Source organism: Anolis carolinensis, chromosome 6 (genome assembly GCF_035594765.1).
Source record: "Anolis carolinensis isolate JA03-04 chromosome 6, rAnoCar3.1.pri, whole genome shotgun sequence".
Classification (NCBI taxonomy): domain Eukaryota; kingdom Metazoa; phylum Chordata; class Lepidosauria; order Squamata; family Dactyloidae; genus Anolis; species Anolis carolinensis.
The window spans coordinates 74429231-74441245 of NC_085846.1; the positions used below are offsets into that span (position 1 = coordinate 74429231).

A 12015-nucleotide genomic window follows, 5' to 3' on the forward strand; every position below is an offset into this window, starting at 1 on the left:
CAAGCCCTAGAATTCTGCAGGAGGCAGTCACAGCATTTAAAGTGAATTTAAGTGGATAAATGTGATGAGGCTCAAGTATGATGAGGCCACTTGTTTCTAGAAACCACAGCCACCATGGCCTATGATAAAACAGTATGCAACATCTGGCAAGTCCCAGGATGTGAGTTTTCCTGGATGTGTGGCCATGTTCCAGAAGCATTATCTCCTGACGTTTCGCCCACATCTATGGCAGACATCCTCAGCGGTTGTGAGGTCTGTTGGAAACTAGGCAAGTGGGGTTTATATATACAGTAGCGTTTCACTTATCCAACATAAATGGGTCGGCAGAACGTTGGATAAGCGAATATGTTGGATAATATGGAGGGATTAAGGAAAAGCCTATTAAATATCAAATTAGATAAACATGTTTTACAACAAATTTGACAGAAAAAGCAGTTTTATATGCTACTAGCTGTGCCCGGCCACGCGTTGCTGTGGCAAAATATGGTGGTATGGGAAATAAAGTATTGAGGAACTGGTGGTAGTTAAGGTAAAGGGTAAACGTTTTCCCCAGACATTAAGTCCAGTCATGTCTGACTCAGAGTGTTGGTGCTCATCTCCATTTCTAAGCCGAAGAGCCAGCGTTGTCCATAGACTCCTCCAAGGTCATGTGGGATGACTGCATAGAGCGGCGTTACCTTCTCGCCAGAGCAGTACCTATTGATGCACTCACATTTGCATGTTTTTGAACTTCTGGGTTGGCAGAAGCTGGGGCTAACAGTGGGGGCTCTCCGCTCCCCCAATTCAAACCTGCAGCCTTTCGGTCCAGAAGTTCAGCAGCTCAGCGCTTTAACACGCTGCGCCATCAGGGGATATTATTTCCTAAAGGTTGTGAATATACAATATTTCTGATTGGTTTTTTTGTCTGTTGGAGGCAAGTATGAATGCTGCAATTAGGAAAAATGATTAGGATGTAATGGCCTTGCAGCTTTAAAGCCTGGCTGTTTCCTCCCTGAGTGAATTTTTTGTTGGGAGGTGTTAGCTGGCCCTGATTGTTTCCTGTCTGGAATTCCCTTGTTTTCAGAGTGGTGTTGTTTGCGATATTTTATGTGCTTCTACTGTCTGTGGCCCTGAGAAAACAGAGGATTTGCCAGACTTTGATGATGGGAATACTTTGTTGGGAGGTGTTAGCTGGCCCTGATTGTTTCCTGTGTGGAATTCCCCTGTTTATTTACTGTCCTGGTTTTAGAGATTATATTGTTCTGCATTATTCTATCCCAGTAATTATTTCATATTAAAATAGAATCTCACTTATCCAACATTCACGTATATAATGTTCTGGATTATCCAACGCAGTCTGCCTTTTCATAATCAATGTTTTTGTAGTCAGTGTTTTAAATTCATTGTGATATTGTAGTGGTAAATTTGTAAATACAGTACAGTAGAGTCTCACTTATCCAACATAAACAGGCTGGCAGAATATTGGATAAGCGAATATGTTGGATAATAAGGAGGCATTAAGGATAAGCCTATTAAACATCAAATTAGGTTATGATTTTACAAATGAAGCACCAAAATATCATCTTAGACAACAAATTTGGCAGAAAAAGTAGTTCAATACACAGTAATGCTATGTAGTAATTACTGTATTTATGAATTTAGCACCAAAATATCACAATATATTGAAAACATTGACTACAAAAATGCATTGGATAATCCAGAACATTGGATAAGCGAGTGTTGGATAAGTGAGACTCTACTGTAATTACTACATAGCATTACTGCGCATGGAACTACTTTTTCTGTCAAATTTGTTGTATAATATGATGCTTTGGTGCTTAATTTGTAAAACGATTACCTAATTTGATGTTTAATCGGCTTTTCCTGAATCCCTTCTTATTATCCAACATATTCACTTATCCTGCCGGCCTGTTTACGTTGGATAAGTGAGACTCTACTGTATATTGATAATCTTATATTCTCTGCTTAGAACTGGATTATATGAGGCCCCTTCTACACAGCTGGATAAAATGCACACTGAAGTGGATTATATGGCAGTGTGGAGTCAAGATAATCCAGTGCAAAGCAGATAATGTAAGATTATAAATGGGTTATATAGCTGTGTGGAAGGGCCTTGAGTCTACACTGCCATATAATCCAGTTAAAATCAGATAATCTGTGGAAGAAGTCTAAGTGAGGCCTAAGGCTGCATGTCCCCTAACTGAAGCCTGGCTGTCCCTTGGTTGCTAGGCAACGAAGTGGGCAGAGATTAACCCTCTAAACTGGCAGCAATTGGATAAAAAAAATATTGCTCTCCCTCTAATTAGGACTTTATTTTTCTTTTCTTTTTGTTGTATCAACCCTGAGGCATGGATGATGGGTTGTGTTGTCAAATTTCGAGGTTGCGGGGCCTGTACTTTTGTTGTTTTGTCCACTGCCCTGATGCCATCACTCTTTTATATATATAGATGTACTACATGCTATGTAGTAATTACTGTATTTACAAATTTAGCAGCAAAACATCACAATGTATTGAAAACATTGACTACAAAAACACTGACTACGAAAAAAAGACTTATGTTGCATAATCTAGAACATTGGATAAGCGAATGTTGGGTAAGTGAGACTACTGTATATGGAAGGTCCAGGGTAGGAGAAAGAACTCTTGTCTATTGGAGGCAAGTGTGAATGTTGCAATTGGCCACCTTGATTAGCATTGAACGGCTTTGCAGCTTCAAAGCCTGGCTTCTTCCTGCCTGGGGAATCCTTTGTTAGGAGGCGTTAGCTGGCCCTGATTGTTTCTCTTGGCCTGGGAGGCCTTCATCACCAACGTGGCATCCGCCCACCAGTAAACTTCTCTTTCTTGGAGGAAAGCACTGCCTACCTCCCCCCCCCCCGCCTCTTCCGCTTTGAAAAGAAGAAGGAAGCATTAGCCAATCAGAGAGCGGGGCGGTGCCGGGCTCTGACGCGTTACTTACGTCCCCAGCAAGCCACGCCCACTGTGAGCTTTGCGAGGAAGTCTTTTCTCCCCTCCTCCCAATCCTCAGGATGCTTTCCCGTTCCTATGACAACGGCGCTGGCGTTATCCGTTTCCCGGGAGTCGTGCCGCGTGTTACTATCCCGCCTTCCCATTGGTCGGGGCGGATGACCTTGGGGAAGAAGGCGCGCTTGGATTGGCTGGGGCGTATTTCGGTTGGCCCGCTTGATAGGGCCGTGCGGCTGTGGTGGTGTTTGTATTTTTTTTTGGCTTGAGTTAGGAGTCGTAATAAACAGTCGCGCGGTGGTGGCGCCACGTGAGTAGAAAGGGCGGGGGAGGGGGTTCGTGGGGCCTCGTGCTCCTGGGGTCAGTTGCCTACTTGGAGAGAAGCCCCAAAAACACACCCCTCTTGTATATTACAGTCCTTGTTGCTATGAACTACCTTCATGTCAACTTACAGCAACACCATGAATGGGAGACCTTTAAAGGAGCATCTACACTGTAGAATTAACACAGTTTGACATCGCTTTGACTGCCATTGCTCAAGGCTATGGAACTCTGGGAATTGAAGCTAGGTAAGGCCCCAGAACTGTTTGACAGAAAAGGTTAAATACCTTGTCGAACTGCAACTCCCATGATTCCGTAGCATTGAGCCATGATAGTGGTATCAAACTGCATTAATTCCATAGTGTGGACGCATCTTTCGCCTGTCATTAACAGCCCCACTCAGGTCATGCAGACTCAACAGTTACAGCCTCCTTGGTTGGGTTACTGTGAGTTTTCCGGGCTGTATGACCATGTTTCAGAGGCATTCTCTCCTGACGTTTCGCCCACAACTATGACAGGTATCCTCCTAGGTTGTGAGGTATACCTCCAAGAGGGCTTTATATATCGGTGGAATAATGTCCAGGGTGGGAGAAAGAACTCTTGTCTGTTAGAGGCAAGTGTGAACGTTGCAATTGACCACCTTGATTAGCACTGGAAAACCTTGCAGCTTCAAAGTCTGGCTGCTTCCTACCTGGGGGAATCCTTTTTTTTTGGAGGTGATTAGCTGGATTGGCTGTGGGTTGGATTAGAACGCATGTGGCCAATTTCAGCAAAAAGGAGGAAACCATGAAAAAGAAAAAAAATCTGGCTACTGTTATTAGAAATACTCTAAAATCAGGTTAATAAATAAAGAACAACACTCAGAAGACAGGGGAATTTCAGACAAGAAACAATCAGGGCTGGCTAACACCTCCCTACAAAGGATTCCTCCAGACAGGAAGCAGCCAGACTTTAAAGCTGCAAGGTTATTCTATGCTAACCAAGGTGGTAAATTGTAATTTTCACACTTGCCTCAAACAGACAAGTTATTTCTCCCACCTAGGCATTCCACAGATACATAAATCCTACTTGCCTAGTTTCCAACAGACCACAATCTCTGAGGATGCCTGTCATAGATGTGGGTGAAATTTCAGGAGAGAATGCTTCTGAAACATGGCTATACAACCCGGAAAACTCAAAGCAACCCAGTGATTCCGGCCATGAAAGCCTTTGGCAGCCTCCATGATTGAGTTTCTGCTTCTTTTCCTACTGCCTTCTAGCTTCCCAAATATTATGATCTTTTATGGGAACTCATGACTTCTCATGATAGCATAACAGTCTAGGCCTCTAATAGAGTACAGGCCTGTTTGGAGGACCCGGTATATTTATTTACATTAGACTGTCATTTAACCATATCTCAGGCCCCCTCCACTTAGCTGAATAAAATCCCACATTATTTACTGGAATATATGACAGTGTGGACTCATAACCCAGTTCAAAGCAGATATTGTGGGATTTTCTGCCTTGGTATTCTGGTTTTATGGCTGTGTGGAAGGGCACTGCCATATATTACAGTTCAAAGCAAATAATTTGGGATTTTATTCAGCTGTGTGGAAGGGGCCTGGGTTTTATGGCTGTGTGGAAGGGGCCTGGGATTAGATCCTGGAATATAGGGACAGTGTGGAAGGGTCCTAGGGCCCCTTCCACACAGCTGAATAAATACGACATTATCTGCTTTGAACTGAAATATATGGCAGTGTAGACTCAAGGCCCCTCCACACAACCATATAACCCAGAATATCAAGGCAGAAAATCCCATAATATCTTCTTTGAACTCTGTTATCTGAGTCCATACTGCCATATAACCTGATTCAAAGCAGATAATGTGGGATTTTATACAGCTGTGTTGAAGGGGCCTAAGTCTACTCCTCCTTTGAAGATTGTTTTCTGTGATTAAGACTTCCAGGTGGTTCGAGGAGCCTCACATAATTTGCTTTTGCATTACATTTTGATATTAGAAAGTTAATCTATCTCTCAAGAGTTCATGTATGTGGGAGTTTAATTTGTGACAGTATTAGAAAAAAAGTCATTCCATTTTGGAACACCTTGCTGTAAAGCATCTGCGTAGGTTAAATGTGAAAGGTAGGTCACTGTATCTATTTTTATCATCATACTTAAGCACATTGTCACTACATCAGCAAAAACCTGTCCTCGTCTGCTTGTTGCTAGTGTCTCTCCTCACCTCAACCTTGGCCCAGTGCTTCTAATTTAGGGAAGAAAGTCACAGGGCCAAACATGTACAATTGGAGACTTTAGCTGGGTATTGGACATAGCACATTTCTTTTTAACTCTGGGAAAAGCTTATGGGCAGTGATTTCTAAATCGCCACTTAATTATTTTTTAGGGAAGCAAATATTGGAATGTTCTCATTCTAGAATAAATAAATAAATACTGTTCAAAAAGTCATTTTAAAAATTCCAAAGAAATTGATATTGTGACTGCATATTATCTGTGACCAAGGTCTGAAAGATCTCAGTAAATTTTGTTTCCAAGTTTACTTTGTGTTTTGAATGGTTGATCTATTACAAATTCGCAAGTTTCTTTTTTTGTTGACTTTCACATATTGACAAAACAATAACTGCATTCTTTACATTTTGTTATCTATTTAAAGACACAATGTGTTCATCTTGATGCCTTGATGTTATACAATGCCTGATCAATTCAAGAAGGTGATGACCTCGGAAAAGACAACAGATACTATACCTCAAGGGTACTGTGCTTTTCACTAAATGTCAGTCATGGCTCTCTGGTATGTGCACCAGCTGTTGAACAGAACAGTTTAATCTGAAATGCTATGTGTACTTAGTAACTGTTACTCTGGTCACCAAGTTTATTCAGACCATTTTAACTTTGACAGAGACAATGAGTGCTTAAGGCATGTCTACGAACATGGGGAGTGGGGAAAAGGGTAGGCTGTTTAGGCAATACCAGAAATTATGTTCTTCATAGAAATATCAACATGAATATGAATTAATTTGCATTATATATTGACAAAAGAGGGTAATGTAGTAATGTGTTATTAATACATACAAAATTTATTTTTCTTCTAGCGATTACTCTGATCTTAAAAGGCTTCTTGCACTTCTAAATGTCCAATCAAGCAAGCAACAGGTATTTTTCAATAACCTTTGTTTAACCTGTCACTTTATTAAAGAGAGTAGCAATTAATTTTGTTTTATTGATCTGTTTCTCAATACAAAACATGAGGTTAAAAAACTTTTTAAATCTTACCCTTACACAGTTTACTTCCTTGTTTCAAACTCTTGTTACTGTGCAATGGCTCATATAAATGAAGAGTTATACTATTTGTGTTTTTTTCTTTTGTTATTTTTGCTTACAGAGTAACTCGAGACTTTAGAAAGACAATATCCTTAGGCTGCAACTAGGGCAGGCGCTACATTGTCTATTGCTGTACTAAATGTTGTCAGTCTTGTTGAAAGACATAGCCATTGAAACAGCCTGCTCTCTCCTCCCTCTATCAATAAATCTCTGTTCTTGTACTCCATAATGCAGAGTTACTAAGTATATGGTCCATTTGTTACATCTCCCATCTTTTTTTGCAGTCCCATTAAAGTATTAAAACAAATGTTTATTCAATCCCATAAATAGTGTGAAGAATTTGTGCAACATAATTTACAGCATCAGAATAACTCCTGGAATGCAGATATATGTATCACTCTTCTGTCGATGTGTATAATGTTTTGTTTTTTAATAATAAGCAATAATTATGAAGAAATGAAAGACCATGCATGATACTCTCAGAAGACAGAATTGTCGATGTGTATAATGTTAACACCCAAGAATTCTGTCTTCTGAGAGTATCATGCATGGTCTTTCATTTCTTCATAATTATTGCTTGCCATCTTTTGATGATTTTTAATCTAGTATGGACATGTTAGAAACATGGGCCTAAGTATTGTTGTCCTTATGCCTGTATCAAACTAAGACTCTTAATATGACCATTTAGTTGGGAGTAACACAGTACTGGGGCCCCTGGTGGCACAGTGTGTTAAAGCGGTGAGTTGCTGAACTTGCGGACCAAAAGGTGCCAGGTTCAAATCCCGGGAGCTGAATGAGCGCCCGCTGTTAGCCCCAGCTCCTGCCAACCTAGCAGTTTGAAAACATGCAAATGTGAGTAGATCAATAGATACTGCTCCGGCAGGAAGGTAATGGCGCTCCATGCAGTCATGCCGGCCACATGACCTGGAGATGTCTATGGACAACACTGGCTCTTCGGCTTAGAAATGGAGATGAGCACCAACCCCCAGAGTCGGTCACGACTGGACTTAACGTCAGGGGAAAACCTTTACCTAACTCAGTAATGCATTGAACTTTGTGGGACTTACTTTTGAGTCACCTTGTATACCATTGTACTGTAAAACATTTTTACTTTGATGTTCATTATTTTATGTAGTAAATAAGTTTATGTTGTTAAAGTAGTAAAAGAAGTTTAGGTTGTATGTAAGTCTATAATACATATATGATGTTTCTTTTATTCTCAAGGCCACATTTGCACAGAGCGGCAAGCTTTTCTGGTTTGTTATTAAATATCATTGTTGACTTTGACTTCTGGTGAACCCATGAATTAGAGATGAATGATGATAGTTACCCTAAATAGACTCAGCCCCCAGATTTCTTGTTTGAGACTATTCATTTGGAGTATGGCCTTTCTCCTTTCCTCCTGTCTTCCACATTACTAATCATTTTTATCTTTTCTATTATGTCATGTCTTCTCATGATATGTCCAAAGTATGACAGTCCTACTTAGGAGGAGTTCAGGCTTGATTTGCGATAGGACTCCCTGATTTGTCTTTTTAGGAATTCATGATCCTTGTAGAACTCTTCATCAGCACATTTCAAATAATTGATTTTCTTCCTACTGGCTTTTCAAAAAATTTCAGTGTTCTCTTTTACAACCATATATAGAAATGGGAAATACGATAGCATGGGCAATTGAAATTGCAGTTTACAAAGACATGACACTCAAAGTCTAGTTTCTTCTTGGCGAGGGTGCCAGGAAATTGGAACCTACATGCATATGTGGTGGGATTGTAAACATGTAAAAGGTTTTTGGGAATTGATCATAAGGGAAATAGAAAATATTATGAATATAAAAATTAGAAGGAATCCAGTGGAAATATTACTTTTAATTAAAAAAGAGGATGAGAAAGATAAGAGGGAAAGATTTAATAGACATGCTATTAACAGCAGCTAGATTACTAATTGCAAAATATTGGAAAGGAGAAATGAAAATACAAATTAATGAATGGTATAAAGAAGTTTGGCTAATGGCACTGAATGACAAGCTAACATCAAATTTAAAAGTAAAGAAGGGATTATGGGAAAAATGATTTTGAAAGTATTTGGAGAAAATTTCTAGAAAAATTATTGGAAAAAGAAGATGGGAATTTACCTCCAAATGAAGAATTGAACTTTTGGTGGGACTACAGAAGACGAGATGGCTCTGGGGAAGGGAAGCACAGGGGTGAATGTAAATAAAAGAGGGGGAAATGTATAGAATATGTTTATATAATTGTAATTTTTTAATAAGAATAATAAGAATAAGAAATAATTAACATGACAAAGTCTAGCTTCTTAGCTGCTCTTTCCAATTCTAGTTTTCTTCTGATTTCTTGACTGCAGAGCCCACTCTTCTTAATGACTGGGCCAAAGTATAGAAAATCTTGAACTGTTCCAATGTCCATCATGTATATCCTCCTACATTTGTGGAGGTTAAGGTTGGAGGACCCTCATGAATAGAAAATCCACCAATATATTCAAGACCTGCTTAACAACAGCAAGGGGCCAGGGAGAGAGGAGAGGATGCTGTTGCTACCACCATGGTTCCCAGGCGGCCATTGTCACTGCTACAGTTCCTGTTAGGGCTCCTGTAATTGCTGTGGTTTCCAGTGGGCTTGTATCACAGCCACAGTTCCCAGGGGGCTTACTCGCCCTTCCTGACTCTTTTTCTCCTGCTTCTCTCTTGTAACTCTTGTGACTGTGGAGACACCAGGCATAGCAGGGGGAAGGAGGCAGGGAAAGAGGCTATGGTGGGGAGGCCATGATGGATCCATGGGGAGGAGATCTTTTTGCCTCCCTCTTCGGTTGCATTAACATTTCCAGAAACCATTTCTGCATTATCCATTAAGCTGGTTATTCCTTCATCAGGAAGGTTTTTGAAAATATTTCAGTTTTATGTCTGTTTTTGTGGAAATTTCATGAGAAGTAAAGATTCAAGTTTCTTTCTTTTTCCTTCCCAGTACAAGGAACTATGCTGCTCCTATTTCTCTATAGTTTGCCTGTTGCTATTGTGAGAGTGCCTAGTGTGTCATCATAACCTTTTCCTCTCAGTACTCTCTTCAATATGAGTGCTCCATCCCGTCATATTCTGCATCTAACCATAGAGAAAAAGCATTAAGAACTCCAGGGTGCCTTTTAAACTGCTGTGCATATTAGCTCTTTAAAACTGCTGTGTGTATTAGCACCAAGTAAGTGACTTAGTGTCCTAGTAACAATCATGAATATTTGTCAGTCTTGCTTAATTACTTTACGCCATTTGCCTAATATTAAATCTCCCTTGCATTTGCAGCTGCCAGCTCTTAATTTTGAATGTGCTAATAATAGTATGGTGAAGTCCGAGCAATTCTGCAGCAACACTTCTGGAGAGAGAAGTAGAGGTCAATGGCAAGAATCAACTGAAGCTGTTGAACTTGAACGCTTTAGGTATAGCATACTGAAGATAGTAAATATTTATATTATTTTTGTGGATCCAGTGGATTCCTGTCATACACTGTTCCTTTCCCATTTTGCTACTGAATGTACTCTTGAACTTTTAGGCAGAACAATAGTTGTTCTTTCCTTTTTAGCTTAAAGTGACATTTATTAATTACTGACTTATATATAAAGACTGATTGAAAATTATGATGCAGTCACCCTGAATTCTAGTGTACATGTATCACTGAGTTTAGGAAGAGGTGGTATTCCAGAAATCTCTTCTGGTAGGTGGGGATTTGTCCAGGAATTCATACTTTCAGGTAGCACAACAGTATCATGTCAGAGTTTGTTTTCATCAAGGTGTTATTCTTTCCAGTTTGAACTTGACTGAATATCCATTCTCAGAACAGATTACGTGGGTGGGAGGATATATCTCCTCCTTCAGTTGGTATTTGTCAGCAGTAAGCCCAGTCTATTGGATCAGAAAGGAAATATAAGTCTTTGTGTCACTTTTTTCTTGCTGTACAACCCCCGTTAACGGGAACAGTTAGTAGATAACAGCTTCGTAGGAGAACACTGTATTTATTTTCTCTTAGCTTTTAGCCAATCTCAACCCAAAGCATGTTCATATTCTTTGAGTTCAACTTAATAGCACTTAGAAACTCTGTTCATTTTTAAATGGACACTTCCAGTAAAATAATGCCAGACCTTCAAGAAAGGTAAAGATAGTCATAGCATTCTCTCTCTTTTTTTTTGAAATAGTTTTTATTGGTAACACATGGTTAATTTTACATTTCAATAAAATCAAAAAAGATAAAAGAGAAAAAAGAAAATTGATAAGGGAAGAAAAAGAGAAAGAGAGAAAAAGAAGAAAAATGGGAAGAAGAAAAAAGAAAAAAAAGAAGAAGAAAAATAGTCATTTAAAACTGGTTGCTAGTCAGTCTGCTTTTTTTTTGGTAATCCTTGATTTGGTGTTAACAAAAATAAGAGTCTGCCCATGTTCATTATTTCCATTATCTTATTCTGTCTGTCTTCTATCGGAGGTGGTTCTTTAAGCCTCCAATTCCTTGCATATATTATCCTAGCCGCTGTGATTAGGTAGTTAAACAGGATCTCTTTATTTTTTTCCTTTTCAAGATATTAGCATTTCTAGTAAGAAGTATTTGGGTTCCTTCTTGATTTTTATTTCTAATGTTTTTTTTAATTTTCCCATGTATTTTCTTCTAGTATTTTTTTGCTTTTTCACAGGTCCACCATGTGTGGAAGAAAGTGCCTATCCGATTGCCGCATTTCCAACATTTATTTAATATACTCTTGTAACACTTAGAAAGTTTTTGCGGAGTGATGTACCACTGGTACTTCATTTTTAGCCAATTTTCTTTTAGAAATATGTGTATTTAATTTTGTATTTCCAAATTTTTCTCCCATTCTTCCAGTTTGATTGTGTGGCCTAAATTTGCCACCCATTTAATCATACATTCTTTAATTTGTTCTGTTTTGGTGGCAGTTTCTAATAACTTTGTTATAAATTTTTGTTATTACTTTATTTTCTGTTTTCATTATTTTGTCCCAAAATGCATCTTTTTCCGCGGACCCTACTTCTTTTTCTTTGGTAAAGAGTTCTTTTGTCTCTCTATACTGAAACCATGAGAAGTTTCTAAAATTTTGTTTGATTTCTTTTTTTCTCAGTTCATAATTTTGCTTGTCTTTTATTATCATGTCTTTGTATGTTGGACAGATTTGCCATCCTAGTTCTCTTCTTTCATTTGCATCCAGCAGGGATATCCATATTGGAGTTTTCCTATATAATTTCTCTTTATGTCTTTCCCAGATTTTAATGAGATCTTATATAGTGCTTTGTAATTTTTTTCTATTTTTCTTTTCCCATACCAAACATATGCATGCCAGCCCCTTCTCAGATCGAATCCCTCTATTGTCAGTATGTTTTGTCTTTCTAATGTAGTCCAATCTTTGATCCA

General features: G+C 38.9%; 1 protein-coding gene across 14 annotated transcripts in view; it reads left to right on the forward strand.

The window, feature by feature from the left end:
• Positions 1-2994: 2994 nt before the first annotated feature.
• Positions 2995-12015, forward strand: part of nek10 (NIMA related kinase 10) — a 106521-nt gene continuing 97500 nt past the window's right edge. For 3 of the 14 annotated variants that reach the window (XM_062983787.1, XM_062983788.1, XM_062983785.1), the window contains exons 1-4: positions 3021-3272; positions 5934-6032; positions 6373-6433; positions 9912-10045. In XM_062983787.1, coding sequence (XP_062839857.1) covers positions 5971-6032; positions 6373-6433; positions 9912-10045 — 257 coding nt within the window. In that variant the 5' untranslated portion in view covers positions 3021-3272; positions 5934-5970. The other 11 variants (XM_062983780.1, XM_062983786.1, XM_062983790.1 and 8 more) reach the window with 10 other exon arrangements.